Genomic DNA, 15,998 nt, shown 5'->3' on the forward strand with positions numbered 1-15,998 from the left:
GGTGGATGACTGGGAGATGGGGGACCCGAGGTGACAGCAGACCCTGAGGCTTGGGCAGCTCTGCCTAGCAGGGAAGAAACCCCCCACACCCCTCTCACCCCACTTATACCCAGCTTTACCCCTGGCACACCCTCCCGGATGGGAGTCCCTGAGCCATTTTCAGTAGAGGAAACTGAGACTCTGAGAGGTCCCCAGGAGCTTGCCTGTGATGTGGTCCAGCTGCAGGTTTGAACCCAGGTCGTCTGGGTTCAAGACTGTGCACTGCCTGGGGTGGGAGGAGTGCAGCTCTGAAGGTGAGTGCATTGTGGAGGATACAGGGAGGGACGGTGCTGGCAGGGGGCTCTGAGACAGGCAGGAGCTTGATGGGGTCCCTGAGTCAGGATGGCCCCAGGAGGTTAGAGTTGGGGTATAGGGACCAGGTCACACAGGGTTCTGAATGCCAGGCAAGGAGGCAGGGGTCACTGCCGGTCTGTCCCAGCAGGGGGATCAATATAAATGGGGCCCAAGTGCTGGACTCAGGGGAAACCTGGCCAGCGAGGCCCCAACACAGGATGAGGCCTCTGATGACCAGCTTGGGGATGAGCGACGGGGAAGAGCCATGAAGTGTGGGGGTCACCACACACAGCAGGGCCTGGCCAGTCAGAGCTGAGTGGCCTGCAGTGCTGGTGCCTTGGCTCTGGTGTAAAATTGAATGAGGCCGGGCATGGTGGCTCATGCCTGTAATTCTAGCACTTTGGGAGGCCAAGGCAGGAGGATTGCTGGAACCCAGGAGTTTCAAACCAGCCCGGGCAACATAGTGAGACTTCATCTCTACATAGTTGTTTTAAAAATAAAAAGGGCTGGGCACAGTGGCTCACACCTGTAATCCCAACACTTTGGGAGGCCGAGGCAGGTAGATCACCTGAGGTCAGGAGTTCGAGAACAGCCTGGCCAACATGGTGAAACCCAGTCTCTACTAAAATACGAAATCAGCTGGGCGTCGTGGCAGGTGCCTGTAATCCCAGCTACTCAGGAGGCTGAGGCAGGAGAATTGCTTGAATCCAGGAGGCGGAGGTTGCAGTGAGCCGAGATCGCACGATTGCATTCCAGCCTGGGGGACAAGAGTGAGACTTCGTCTCAAAAAACAAACAAATGAGACTACATCTGAAAACAAAATAAATAAATAAAAAATAAAAGGGACGAAATCAGTGAGCCCTAATAACACTGACTACCCCCAACACTCGCTCAACCCGTGTGAGGCCTCCTTCCCCCAGGCTCCCTCGAGCCCCATCTTACACCAGCTGAAGCTGCAGCTCGACGTCGTGGTCCCGGGTGCTGTCAGGGAAGACAAGGATGGAGGTGGGGAAGGGGTGACCTGACTTTCTCCCTGCCCAGGCTGAGTCCGCTGTCACCTTGGGTCCCCCAGCTCTCAGCCGTCCGCCAAGCCGAGTCCAGCAGGTGGCATCGGGGTGCTGGGCGACAGGGTGAGCGTGTATATTTGGTGACGCCTGCGCGCCGAGTCAGCAGCCCCCGCCTGACTGGGGCGAGGTTGGCCCTAGGTCCTAGCGGGGTGGGGAGTACTGAGCAGGCGGCTGGGGCGGAGGGACACGTGAGATCGGCTGCACACAGCGCTTAGCGCTTGGCGCGTGGCGCTTGGCGCGTGGCGCGTGCGCGCGGCGAGGCGGAGTGACGTGCACGCGCTGTCTGCGGTCCCGCGCAGGCCCCGTGTGCGCGCTCGGCCTTGGACTCCAGGCCCCGCTGCCCCGCGCTGGGAACACCCCCGTCGGCCCGCGGGAGGGAGGCCTGAGCGCGCCTCCGAGCGCGGCTCCCGAGCTCGTGGGCCGGCGGGCAGCCCCCTCGCACCTTGCGGGGCGGGCTGGGCGGGTCCGCAGCTTGTCCCCGCCCACCCAGGCCCGAAGCCCGGGAGCCGGGCGTGAACTCGGTGGCGGGGCCCGAGCGGCCGGAAGCGCTGGCGCGGCGCAGACAATGGGAGCGGCGCTGGCGGCGGCTGGGGCGGCCCCGGGGCCACAGAGTCCTGGGCCCGCGGGACGGAGGCCGCGCCATGACCCCACCGGGCGCACCCCTGCGCCGCGCGCGGGCCGAGGCGAGCGGCCTCTGCGAGCCCCGGGCCCCGCCCTGGGGCCGGCGATGAGCCACCGAGGCTGAGGATGATGGTAGATTGCCAGGTGAGTGCGCGCTGGCCCCAGCCCCGCGTCGCGGGTGGAGGGAGGACCGCACGCCCCCGCCCACACCCACCCGGGGGAGGGAGGCCGGCGCGGCGTCCACGCTGAGCGTGCGCTTACGCAGCTCCGCGTCCAACCCCGACCGGGACAGTAGGGAAACTGAGGACAGGAGAGGGGCAGGGACTGGCCCGGGGCACACGAAGTGGGCGGAGTCCAGAGGTGAAGGGAGGGTTCCGACCTCTTAGGCCAGGAAGGGCTGGACTCACCCTTCCCATGGGGTTTGCTTTGGGAATGACAGCCTCTAAGATCCTGAGGACCCCTGCCCATCTCCCATGTGGGCTCTTTTGCCTGGGCTTCGCGCACGCACAGGCGCAGGCCTGCGCACACATGCTCACACACACGCAGACACACACACCACACACTTCCTGGGAACGGGACGGGACGCTGGGGAAGTGACTGGGGGAAAGAAGAAAGAGGGCAGGGGGTGCTCTGTCATGGGCAGGGGCATCCAGTACCCAACAACATGCCCGGGGCCATGGCACGGGGTGGGGGGCAAGGGGAGGACACGCCAGCTTGATGGGCGGGGGTTCTCCAGGGTTCCCAGGATCTGTCTGGGCTTGGGCAGCCTGGAGAGGACAGATTGTGGGACTCTGTGTTCACCACTGTGATCACCTAGAAGCAGGAAGAGACCCCTTCAGTGTGGACGGGACGGTAGGAAAGGGAGCCTCAAATTCCTGCTCTACAAATTGGAATGTTCGGCCTGGGTGACCCCAGGGGTCCCACAGGCTCATAGACGTGTCTGTCGGCCTTAGGTCTCCACTGGGGGATGCTCCCACTACCCACCGAGGTCTGTGGAAAATGCCTTATTCTTGAAGGTCCTTCTGAGCAAGAGAAGCCTGGGGGGCTGAAGGGCTGAGGGCCTGGGGTGGTGCAGAGTGCGCCCAAGCACTGGACCACTCTCGTGGGGCAAGACTGTCCTTGTGGAAGCCTCAGGGTTCTTATTTGGAAGTGGGGCCAGAGCCGTTGCCCTGGTTGGAGTGGGGAGGCCTCACGAGTGAACTGGACACCCCAGGGCCAGCAGAGGGAAAGAGGGGAGCAAATGAAGCTTCCGAGGCTCCTTGAATTACCTCTGGAGCCTGCAGGTTCTGCTCCTTTGACCCTCTGGGACTCAGGAGAGCTGCTACCTTGACAACACCCAAACAAAGGTGTGTGTTTTGTTTTCTGGGTTTTCTGCCCGAGGCTGCTGCTGTGCTAGTGCCGGCCACCAGGGGGAGGCAGTGCCCACTGTGCTCCATGGAGCAACTGGAGTCAGGGAGAGCCCCGCAGGCTCCCTCTGGGTGACCCCGGCCTCCACCCAATGCACACCCCCCATTACTAGCATCCCTCTCCACAACGTTAGCTGCTCAGATGCGGGAGTGGGCTCCAAGAGCCTCCTCTATCCCTTCAGCAGGTGTGCCCAAGCACTCACCCTGGATAGAGGAGCAGCATTGGGCTTGGGCGTGGCTCTGAAAATGACCCAGGTGGGCCTGCCCTCTGGAGCTGGCAGTCTGGAGGGGGCGATGGACAGGGCACAAAAAGCAAACAGGCAAAGAAAGGAAAAAGGAAGTGCTGCAGCGAAAATAATGCCAGTGCTGCCAGGGAGGGCTGGGGCCTGCTGGGTGGGGGTCTGGGAGGTCTTGCTAAGGGGACATCTGTGCTGTGACCAGAAGACAAAGCATGGGCCAGCCCTGCACGAGTCTGGACAGTGTGATGGAGAAGGCTCAGCAGACAGGGCTGGGAGGCACAAATGAGTTTGGCCAGAGAGGAGTGAGAAAACAGGCCAGTGTGGCCCAAGTGAGCTGGGGGCGGGAGGGGAAGCCCAGGGGCCTGGAGACAGCTGTGTGACAACACTACCCTAATGTACAGCTTTCAGCAACAGACACTGATCATCACACAGCTTCTGTGGACCCAGATCCAGGGCAGCTCAGCTGGGTGCCTCAGCCCCCAGGTCTCAAGGGAGGCTGGGACTGGGGTCTCAGCCGTGGCTGGACTGGGCAGGACCGGCCCTCAGGCCTTTCTCATGTTATTGGCAGGATTCAGTTTTGACTGAGGGTGTCAGTTCCTCTGTGACTGTTGGTGGGGACCCTCCCTTGGTTCACTGCCATGTGGGCCTCTCTGTAGGGCAGGCAGCTCACCGCATCAGAATTCACTTCTCCAGCGTGAGGGGTGAGGGTGGGGAGGAAAACAAGAGCAAACAAGCAAGACAGAAGTCATGGTTTTTTGTAAATCTTGGAAGTGACCTCATGTCACTTGTGCTGTATTCTGTGAGAATCCAGTCACTAAATGCAGTCACCCTTGGAGGAAGGGGATCACTCAGCAACTTATGTATCAGGAGGCAGGGATCTCTGGAGCCAGTGTGGAGGCTGCCTGGGACAGTGGCTGAGAGGAGGCAGTCAGGCCTGATTCTAAACATAATGGAGTCCAGGTGCGGTGGCTCACACCTGTAATCTCAGCACTTTGGGAGGCCGAGGCGGGTGGATCACTTAAGGTCAGGAGTTCAACACCAACCTGGCCAACATGGTGAAACCCCATCTCCACACACACACACAAAAAATACAAAAAGTAGTCGGGCGTCTTGGCAGGTGCCTATAATCCCAGCTACTTCAGAGGCTGAGGCAGGAGAATCACTTGAACCTGGGAGGTGGAGGTTGCAGTGAGCCAAGATCATGCCACTGCACTCCAGCCTGGGCAACAGAGCCAGACCTTGTCTCAATAAACAAACAAACAAACAAACAAACAAACATAATGGGAACCAGTAGAAGGTGTTCCCACTGGGAGATGCTTCCATATGCCACAGGGGGCCGACATCTGATGTTTGCTTAATTTTTAACCCGTTCATGGTGCAGACAAGGAAACCAGACTAAGAAGGGAGTGACTCCCTAGATACAGCACCAGTGCCCATCCTGTCCCACTTGTATTCCGGGCTGTGTCTCACCCCTGTGAGAAGTTTCTTTCCTCACAGTTGTAAAGGCCAAAGGCCCAAAATCCGGGGGTCAGCAGGGCCCTGCTGTCTCTGAAGACCCCTTCCCTTCCTAATCCTTCCATCTCAAAGTCTGTGCAGTAGCTAACAGGTTTGGTAGTATTGTCTCACATTAGCATGGTGATGTCCCCAGGAAGTAGGTGTTAGAACCATCCCCATTGTGCAGGTCAGGAGACTGGGGAGGCCCTGAAAGGCACAATGACTAGTTTGGGGTCACAGAACTGGCAAGAGGCAGGAGCTTGGTGACCCAGATGGCTTTCCCTCTCTGAGCCTCAGGGGCTGGGAGCATGAGAACACAGTGGTTGGCTGTCCCAGCTGCCAGAGTGACTGTGAGTACCTGGAAGTGCCCCTCGTCCCCCCTCACACACCTGTCATCGCTCTCCCCATTTCCTAAACCCCCAGCACTGCTGCCACTTGATTTTTATGAACATCTGAATATGACGAAGTAGCAAAGGTGGATATTCGCTCATTCATTTTGCATCTGTCTCCTGGGTCCAGGCCATGCCAGAGGAGGGGGTAACACAGTCCGGGGAGTTGCCAGGGAAAGAGACAGTGCTCATCTGGGGAGTGAGTGGGCACAGAGAGATTCCAGAAGGAGGTGTCCTGTGGTCGTGGTTGATTCGCAGAGGGGAGGTGTGGTGATGGCGCAGAGGGCGATGACTGGGGCCAGTGTCTATCAGGTCAGTTTCCCGGGCTGCTGTCACAAAGTACTGGGTGGCTCAACACAACAGAAATTTATTCTCTCACAGTTCTAAAGGCCAGAAGTCCAAAATTCAGGGGTCAGCCAGGCCCTGCTATCTCTCAAGGCTCTAGGAGAGGATCCTTCCTTGCATCTTCCAAACTCTGGTGGCTGCCAGTTTCTTTGGCATTCGTTCCTGGTGTTGTAGACGTGTGACTCCAAACTGTGCCTTCATCATCACATGGCCGCCTGTGCGTGACTGTCCAGTTTTCCCTGTTATCATAACGATAGCAGTCACTGGATTAAGACCCACCCTAATCCAGTATGACCTCATCCGGATTCAATCCGCACAGACCCTATTTCCAAATAAAATCTCATTCACGGGTACCAGGGATCTTTTTGGGGGACACAGTTCAACCCGTAACAGGAGTATTGGGAATGACTCCCCTCCCACAGGCCGGATACCCGCGTGCCTACGGGGACTAGGGAAGCAGCGGGGAGTCAGAGGACATCCCAGGAACCCAGCCCCCAGCTAGGGGCTGTGGGGGCGTGAGCGGAGCCCGCCTGCTCCCTAGCTTGGCGTATTTTGGCGGCAGCACCAGCAGGTGGCGCTGTGCACTCCCGTGCGGCCGCCCAGCCCGGCGCGGAGCTGCCGCAGACAAAGGTCTCGCTTTCGGGTTGCGAGGAGCTTGCGCACAGCTGTAAACAGGCCAGGGGCACGGCCACCTCATGGGTGACACACACGGGAGGAAATCAAACCAGGCGGGGCTGAGGCGGGGTGACTGGGTGGCGACTTTGCGTCGGAGGCCGTTGGGGGGCCGAGGAGGAGGTGACGGGGTGGCAAGGAGGACCATGGTTTGCAGACCGTGGTGTCAGCGGGGCGGGAAGGAAGGCAGGGACGAGGGATAGGGGACCTGGGAGGCTGCAGGGGCCGGGCCCACAGGGGCCAGGAGTTTGCCTTTCGTTTGGTTCCTCACCTGCAAGCTGAGCCAGCCTTTCTGAGGCCTCTCCAGAGGCCCTGTGGCTGGTTACACCTGCAAATAGCTCTCCTGTTACTACTGCAGGGCCGTCTGGCCCAGGTCTGCGGGTGCTCAGAAGGCAGCCCTGGGCACGGAGGGGGCTGTCTGTGCAGATCGAGACTTGAGGGGTCCTTGCCCCCAGCCCCAGACCCTGTCTCCGGGAGCTGGGATGCCTGAGGTGGTCCTGCTGCTCCTGGTGGGGGTCAGCACGGCCCCTCAGGGGCCCCTTTGATATACAAAGGGGCGAGGCAGTGTGGGTCTGAGGAGCAGGGGTCAGGTCCCTGCCATGGAGCCGCTCACATGGCATCAGTGAAAGGGAGCGGAGTGCACAGCGAGCCGCTGGCCCAGGAGTGGAATGAGTGGAAGCCATTCCTTTTTTTTTTTTTTTTTTTTTTTTTTAAGACAAGGTCTTGCTCTGTGGCCCAGGCTACAGTGCAGGGGCGGGATCACAGCTCACTGCAGCCTCGACCTCTTGGGCTCAGGCCTCCAGAGTAGCTGGGGCGGCAGGCGCACCCCAACACTCCCAGCTAATTTTTGGATATTTTGTAGAGACAGTTTCCCCATGTTGCCCAGGCTGGTCTCAAACACCTGGGCTCAAGCGATCCCCCCGCCTCGGCCTCCCAAAGTGCTAGGATTACAGGCATGAGACACTGCATCCAGCCAGAGGCCATTTCTTACTGTCACCTCCCTACCTGCACAAGGCCCTCCCACCACCTCCTTGTTCATGGAGCTACCAGGCCCACCCCTGAGGCTGCTGGTCCTTGACAGTTGGTTCAGTGATTGATTCACATAGCAGATATTGGCCTCTGTACACCTGGCTGGCACTGGGTGCCTGGCCTGTGGGGAGCACCCTGGCTCCTGTGGAAGGGTCAGGGATATGGAGCAGACAGATCTTGTGGAGAAGGCATGGGCTGGGAGCTTGGTGACCTGGATTCAGTGGCTATTCTGCCATCAGCGGCGTGGTCAGTCACCATTGCATGCTAGCCACAGGATCATACTCCACAGAGTCCTTCCCAGGCCATCCCTGCACCTCTGTCCCATGCTGCAGAGGTGCCTGGTGGTAACAGCCAGCCCATAGTCCTTGTGCTAAGGTGTCCCTTGTATCTGCTCAGCACTCTGCAAGATAAGTGCCACTGCCATCCTCCCTTCCAGGTGGGGAAACCGAGGCACTGGGAGGGGAAGGGACTCCACAGCTAGGTAGTGGCAGTTTGGCAATGGCGCCTCCCTGTGTGCACACAAGCCTGGGAAGGGCCAGGCACCAGGACCACATTCCTTCCAATTACAGCGGCCTTCCAACGGTCAGGTCTGGGCCTGGCTGCTGGGCAGGGCGGGGCTGGTAGGCCCCAGGCCCCAAGTGGTGGTTAATGGCGGCAAGGAGACGTAAACAGAGCTAATGAGCCCCTTTCATCGTCTCCCTGCTCTAATGAAGGCCTTGGACTCTGGGCTCTGCATTTTGGGGGTTCTTGATTCTGGAGCCTCAAAGAGTCTTAGGGTCAGGGATATGTAGGCCCTCCACAGGGGTGAGGTGTGAGCTTATGGACTCCCAGTGTCCCCTCCCAGGGCAGCCAAGCCAGGGTGAGGAAGTGGAGAGGAAAGGGCATGGAAAGCATCGTGGCATCCCCCTAAAAATTACAAGCCCCAAGAAAAGGGAGTGTTCCCATGGCAACCCAGAGCAGTTGCTTGGCAACTGCTGGCCCCCAAAATACTTGCCTGCAGGAAGGCTCAGGACTGGGGCTTTCCGATGGGCTTTCCGATGGTTCACCTCCAACCCCCGCCAGTGCACACCCACCCCTGACCCGAAGAGAAGACTGAGGCTGAAAGAGAAAATGCAGAGACCAGGGTCCAGGACCTTCATTAGAGCCTGGGGAGGAGGGGGCCTGACCTGCCGAGTTTCCTCAGATACTTCTCAAGGCCCACCGCCCTCCACCTCCACCCGGAGACAGGACCCAGCAGCCTCTGCCCCTGGATCCTTCCTGAGGGACACCCCAGTCCACTCCTCTCTCCCTATCTCCCCGCTCTGCCAGCCACCCGTCATCAAGCCAGTCCCCTAGCAACAGAGGCCACTTCCTGGATACCTGAGTGAGAGTTGACAGTGGCAGAATGTCAGAAAATGCAAGGTCAGAAGGCACAGCAATGGCTTGGTGCCAGCCAGAGTGTGTGGGACCATGGGGTACCATGTGTGGTACCATGTGCTTTGCAGCCGTGGGCTCCCTGGCCTGGGGCAGGCTGGCATGCCAGGGTGTGGTTGAGCTGGGTAGAGCCCCTGGAACAGGGGACTGTGGTTCTGGGCCAACTTTGATACCGACTGACTATGTGACCTTAGCGTGTCCCTTCTCACTGGCCTCAGTTTCCCCATTGGTGACCCATCTACCCCTCTGCCTGTGTGTTCACCGTTCAATGCAAAAACATTGCCCTGTGAATTATGTCACCTAATGGGGCCTTGGGGCAGGAGAGTGAGGGGACCAGGACCAGGCCAGCCACTGCCTTTCCTCCTCATCTGCCAGCATCCACCTCAGCTATCAGGCCCCTGGTCCTCAGGTGAAGCAGGTGGCTTTGGAGCAGGACACTTGGGTCGGAATTCCAGCTCAGCGCTTATTGCCGGGCATCCTAGAAGCAGCACAGGACCCCCTCCGAGCCTCACTGTCTGCCCTGAGGCCCCTGCAGTTGCTGTGAGGGTGTAAGGAAGCCCTGCCCTCTGGGCTCCCATAGGGACTGCCTTAGTTTGTGGGCGCCCACCCTGCACCCAGACCTGGGCACTGCGGGAGCCGAGGTGAGAACGCAGATGAGGGGTGTCCAGCCTGGAAGGAGTGAGGTGGAGCCCCAGACCCTGGGAAAGGGTGGGGCAGCAGAATGGTGGGAGAAGGCAGGTGGGGCCACACTGCCCAGTGGGTTGGACTTTGGAGATGGGAAGGATGTGAGACCTGGTCGCCTCAGATGTTCTCTCTGGGGATGGCAGTGAGGGTAGGACTGTTGGTGACCACCCCCCCGGGGCCTCCCGGTGCTCTCATGGAGCCAGGATGCCAGTCTGACCCTGATCATTTGCTCACTATGTGACCCTGGGTCATGACCTCACCCCTCTGAGTCTTCCTTGCCCCATCTGTCAAATGGATAAGGGGCGTGCCCACCCCCAGAGTTGGGTGCTGAACTCGTATGTTCACTTGGGGGTCATCGCCTGGGCTCAGGGTGATCCCGTGGGGACTCTGCCCGGCCGCCCCCAATTGGAGTGCCACATGAGGAGGGACAGGGCAGGGGGCAGCACAGACAGTGGCGGGGAACTGCTGGCCCACAGCCCAAGGTGCATGCAGCCCTGGCCCGGATGCCACACCAAGAAGGCGGGCGGACGAGGTGAGCCCCCAGCCTAGCACTGAAGAACAGGCGGCAGGAGGCCGCTTCAGCTGGTGGGAGGGAAGATTCAGGCATGCAGCCCCACCCACCCTGCCTGGGTGCTGCACCAAGGACCCTCCCCCGCCTCCCCTACATTGGCCTCCCCTCCCTGCACTGCCTGGTGGGCACATAAAAAACTGGGAGGGTGAGACCATGAGAGGGTGGGACCATGGGGAGGGTGAGACTGTGGGGAGGGTGGTGGAAGGTATTTAAGCCCTGGGGGCTGCCACCACCTGACCTGAATCCATTCCAGAGGGATTCCAGCTCCCACCCCACACCTGCTGGGCTGTGGCTGCGGGGAGGGAGAACCCCGGCCCTGAGCAGCACTTATCTGTCCCGATGATCAAGTGATTGGCTGATTAATCACCTGATGAGTGCTGTCATCTGTCATGATGATCACCAGGAACAGAAGCCCCAGGGAAGTTCGGGCTGTCTAGAGGTCAAGGGGAGAGAAGCCTGGGAGGCGGGATGGGAGCCCTGGCTTGGCCTCAGGGGACCCAGACAAGTGGGCTCCCTAACTCCTCTGCACCCCCATTGCCTCCTCTGTAGACCTACACATGTGGGGGAGTGTGAGATGCTCCTAAGGCCCCTGGCACGACATGGGCAGGCCCTCCACAGGTGGCAGCCAATGTCCGTTCCCCTTCACAGAAGGGAGATGGCCGATGGCCCACCAGCTCCGGCTGCCCTTGGGGAGCCAGGGTGTGGGCGGAGGGCAGGGACACTTGCAGGCCCTAAGTTGAATCCACAGGTCTTTTCAGGTAGGGGAACTACGGCCCAGAGGAGGCGAGTAAGTTGCCCAGGCCAAGCATCGCTTCTTCTCTGAGGCCAAGTTCCAGGTCCTGGCTGCCCAGTTGCTCAGGACTAGAGTTCAAGGGTGAAGCGGTCCACCTGGCCCCAGGCCCTGGGTGGCTGGGGAGGTGACAGCTGGGGGTAGTGTGCAGGTGGGTAGTGCCCAGTGTGGAAGGTCCCAGCTGGCAGCGCTGCCTGCCTGGCCCCCTACCCCCTCGAAACAGATGCTTGCCATTCTTCAGGACTCCATGAGGAGTTTCCTTCCCAGCTGCTGGGGCCAGGGAGTCCCTGCATGGAGCCCTGCCTCCTCCCCTCTACGCAGCCCTGAGGGAGTGTGCTCAGGGGGGTCCTGGGGATGTGGGGTACCCATTGCTGGTCTGGCAGATATGCAGGGAGCAGGGTGTGTATCCGGGGCCCTCTGGGCCTTGCAGGGGTCAGGGGCTGTGTGCTTGGGGATACCGTGGGGTACATGTGCATTCCTGCACGTGTGTTGGGGGCAGGGGCATCTCTCTGCCTTTGGGTGACCCCGTATGTCTGCAGCATGCATGTGCCCAGATGTGACAAGCTGGACAGTGGCTGAGGGAGCACATACATGAAGGGGTGCATGTGGCTGCATGTGGGGACACATGGCTGGTGCCTGGGGAGGGAGAGCACATCGCCACAGTGAGTGTGGGAGGGAGTGGGGGTTTGCATTTTGCCTTTTTAAAGTACTACACCTGGCTCGGTGCGGTGGCTCATGCCTGTACTCCCAGCACTTTGGAAGCCAAGGCGGGTGGATCACCTGAGGTCAGGAGTTTGAGACCAGCCTGACCAACATGGTAAAACCCCATCTCTACTAAAAATACAAAAATTAGCCAGGCGTGGTGGCGCACACCTGTAATTCCAGCTACTCTGTCGCTTGAACCTGGGAGACAGAGGTTGCAGCGAGCTGAAATCACGCCCCTTTACTCCAGCCTGGGTGACAGAGCAAGACTCTGTCACAAACAAACAAACAAACAAAGCACCAGGCCCATGCTGGAGCCGTGACCATGAGCAGGGCTGTCAGTTTTTTCATCCGTTACTGGGTTGACAACCAGGCCCAGCTCACAGGGTTGTGGTGGCTGGAAACTGCTCAGCCACTGCCTGGCACACCCAGCTGCCCACCGTGGTGCTGGCATGGAGACCTGAACAGCTCTCGGAGGGTCCCTGGGCAGGGGAGGGCAGCTGGTACCTTGCTCTCCTTTGTCAGGTGTCCCAGGTGAGGCAGAGAGGAGAGGCCCTTGAGTCTCACCTTCCAGGGGAGAAGCCAAGGAAGGAGCCAAGCCCAGGGGTTAACGGGACAGTGGGTGGCAGGAGGGTGGAACACAGCAGTGTCCCTCAGACCCAGGGCCCTAGATCCCCAAGGAATTACTCTTCTCTAGCTCTGGGGAACTTCTTGCAGGCCAAGGACTGTGAGAAAGAGGGCAGTGGGCACTAGCCCTGCCACCTCCTGGCAGCCAGCCAAGGCCCTGTGCCCTCTCCAGAGGCCAGGGCAGCTCAGGAGGTCCCCTTCGGAAAGGGTAGCCCCACTTCTCAGGCCCTCAGCCCCCTCAGGCAGGCGACAGGCTGGTGGCGGCACCGGGCACACAGTGTCCCTGGCACGGCAGGCAGCCTCCCAACCACAAGGGCCCGTTTGTCCTGGTTCCCTTGGCCCCAGTGCACTGGGTGACCAGGGCCTGCTGGACACAGGGGCCTGCTGTGGGCCCAGCCCCCATCCCCCATCCTCACCAGCCACGGCTGTGTGGTGGGGAGGGGTCTCTGCCCACCCCAGAGCAACTTCTACTTACCTGTGAACAGAGACCCATTGCCCAAGAATTGTTCCTGGGCCAGGAATTTAGGAAGGGAAAATCCCCTAGTTAAACCAGGGCCAACCTGACCACCTACCACTGCCTCCACCGTCCCAGGGCAGGCTGGCTTCTGGGAAACTCCAGGGCCCTGCTTCTAAGAAAAAGGGCTCTTGCTTCCCAGAAAGCGTGGCCGCCTTCCTCCTCGCTCTTCCCCCGCCTGGACTTGCCTCTGCCTCTCTCCTCAGCCTGGTTCCCAGGAAAGCACTTTAATGGGAGGGAGCCAGGTGAGCAGAGGCAACCCCGCCCTTCCCTGGCCCTCCACCCCCCTGCCCTCCCTCAGGCTCCTCTCCAGTCTCATCACCTCCTCCAGGGAGCTCTCCTGGTGATCTTCCCACAAGAACCTCCGAATATTTTAGAGACTGGCCCATCGAGCTCACTTGTTCATCTAGGCATTTATGGAGAGCCTGCTGTGTGCTAGATGCTGTTCCAGGCATCAGGATCCTGGGGAACAGAGTCCCTGCTCTCAAGGAGCTTAGAAACTCCCTGCTAAGGGGGGCATGAAAGGACCTCATGGTAGATGAATTGTGTTGTTTTGTTTTGTTTTGTTTTGTTTTGTTTTGAGACGAGTCTTGCTCTGTCGCCCAGGCTGGAGTGCAGTGGCACGATCTCACCTCACTGCAACCTTTACCTCCCGGGTTCAAGCAGTTCTCCCGCTTCAGCCTCCTGAGTAGCTGAGATTACAGGCACACCACCACACCCAGCTATTTTTTGTATTTTTAGTAGAGATGGGGTTTTACCGTGTTGGTCAGGCTGGTCTCGAACTCCTGAGCTCAAGTGATCCGCCCACCTCGGCCTCCGAAAGTGCTGGGATTATAGGCGTGAGCCACCACGCCCAGCCTTGTTTTGTTTTTTGAGATGGAGTCTTGCTCTCTCGTCTAGGCTGGAGTATGCAGTGGTGCTATCTCAGCTCACGGCAACCTCCACTTCCTGGATTTAAGTCATTTTCCTGCCTCAGCCTCCTGAGTAGCTGGGATTATAGGCACGCACCACCATGCCCAGCTAGTTTGTTTGTTTGTTTGTTTGTTTGTTTGTTTTTGCGATGGAGTCTTGCTCTGTTGCCCAGGCTGGAGTGCAGTGGCACCATCTTGGTCACTGCAGCCTCCACCTCCCAGGTTCAAGCGATTTTCCTGCCTCAGCCTCCCGAGTAGCTGGGGTTATAGGCGCCCGTCACCACACTCAGCTAATTTTTGTATTTTTAGTAGAGACAGGGTTTCACCATGTTGGCCAGGCTGGTCTTGAACTCCTGACCTTGTGATCCACCAGCCTCGGCCTCCCAAAGTGCTGGGATTACAGGCGTGAGCCACTGTGCCTGGCCTAGTTTTTTTGTATTTTTAGTAGATGCAGGGTTTCACCACGTTGACCAGGCTGGTCTCGAACTCCTGACCTCAAGTGATTCACTTGTCTTGGTCTCCCAAAGTGCTAGGATTATAGACGTGAGCCACTGCGCCTGGCCTAGGTGAAACGTTTTAATGTTCCTCCTTCCAGCCATACCCGTGCTGCCCCCTCAGCTCTCCTGGTCTCTCTGCAGTTGTAACACCTGCTCCTGCCCCACGGGCCCCATCAACCTTCTCTGTTGTTTTTGCCTTCTGGAACATTATTTTCAAACATGCATTTTACTTATTATGACCCAGGCCAAAGGTGATTTTTATGTTTTGTGTTTTTCCCTGGTCTATCGCTGGCACTTGAATAGTGCCTGGCACCTAGTAGGTGTTCAGTTAATTCGCGTGGTCTGGCTGTGTGAATATAGTCGTGCCCCGGGCCCTCTCTGTGGTCCACAGACAGTGCAGGCCACAAACTCTGTTACTGATCCTCATCTACTTCAGTAGAGAAATGGACATTGTTTAGAAACTCTATGGCAGTTGACATTGCTGCAACATTTCAGTTGCATTTTACAGAAGTATCAGCTGGCCTTGAATTCAAAATAAGAACTCTGGTTCTTCCCTGTAGAGGATGCCAGCTTGGCGTGCCATGTTTTGACACGGAGCATGTGCCAGGCCCTATCTTGAGTGCTTCCCATCCAGTGTTTCAGCATGCAATCTTTTAGAGGCAGAGGTGATCCCTGTTTATGGGCCAGAACCAAGGCCCAGCAAGGGAAAGGGACCTGCCTGGCTCACCCAGCTCTGAGGGCTTAGCCCCAGACTCCTGACACTGTAGGCCCCAGCTCCCAGCCGCTGCTCGGATCCTTACAGTTAGATGTTGGGTTCCTCCTGGAGCTGGACCTGGGGGCAGGCAGGTTGGGGGAGGGGAGCTGCGGTGCCCTTGGCAGGGCTGGGTCCTGGTGGGCTCCAAGCCAATGGGAGCGGCTGGGGCAGGGCCTGGATTCTTGGATCCTCAGTTTCTTGGCAACCTGCAACCTGCATGATTCAGTGGGCTGGTAATAGGGGCCGGCAGGCAGTCAGCCAGTGCAGGGGAGCCCTGCGGTGGGTGAATCAGCCAGTTGCTGAATTACTGTCCTGCCTGGGGTGGTGCCAAGCCCCAGCTGCCAAAATAAACACAGCCCCTCTTTGCCTTTCTGTCCCCGCTCCAGGGTGGCCCACCTTCCACATGCCTTGGCAGGTGTGTCCTGTGGAGGGAAAGGGCCTCCCCATTGGGGTGTGTAGCCTTCCACAAGTCATTCGGAGGCTCTGCCTCCCCATCACACACGGGCCCTCCCGTGAACCAGAGGCCATTGAGATACTGGCACCCTGGACCTAGAAGGGCACCGTGAGGATAAAATCAACTTTGACTCTTTTTCCCAGCACCCTGGACCTAGAAGGGCACCATGAGGATAAAATCACCTCTGACTCTTTTCCCAGCACTTTGGGAGGCCGAGGCGGGAGGATCACGAGATCAGGAGATCGAGACCATCCTGGCTAACACGGTGAAACCCTGTCTCTACTAAAATAGAAAACTTAGCCGGGCGTGGTGGTGGGCACCTGTAGTCCCAGCTACTCGGGAGGCTGAGGCAGGAGAATGGCATGAACCTGGGAGGCGGAGCTTGCAGTGAGCCGAGATCCCGCCACTGCGCTCCAGCCTAGGCAACAGAGCAGACTCTGTCTCAAAAAAAAAAAAGAGTCTTCCCGCTAAGAGTTTGCAGGAGGG

At 58.9% G+C, this 15,998-nt stretch overlaps 1 protein-coding gene across 2 annotated transcripts in view; it reads left to right on the forward strand.

Annotated features, from left to right (window-relative positions):
• Positions 1-1,923: 1,923 nt before the first annotated feature.
• RALGDS (ral guanine nucleotide dissociation stimulator) overlaps positions 1,924-15,998 on the forward strand; it is a 51,607-nt gene continuing 37,532 nt past the window's right edge. For both annotated transcript variants that reach the window (XM_017849271.1, XM_017849281.1), the window contains exon 1: positions 1,924-2,165. In XM_017849271.1, coding sequence (XP_017704760.1) covers positions 2,148-2,165 — 18 coding nt within the window. In that variant the 5' untranslated portion in view covers positions 1,924-2,147. The remainder of the gene's footprint in view (positions 2,166-15,998) is intronic.

The sequence above is a fragment of the Rhinopithecus bieti genome, unplaced genomic scaffold (genome assembly GCF_001698545.2).
Source record: "Rhinopithecus bieti isolate Rb0 unplaced genomic scaffold, ASM169854v2 scaffold_2205, whole genome shotgun sequence".
In the NCBI taxonomy this organism is placed as follows: Eukaryota; Metazoa; Chordata; class Mammalia; order Primates; family Cercopithecidae; genus Rhinopithecus; species Rhinopithecus bieti.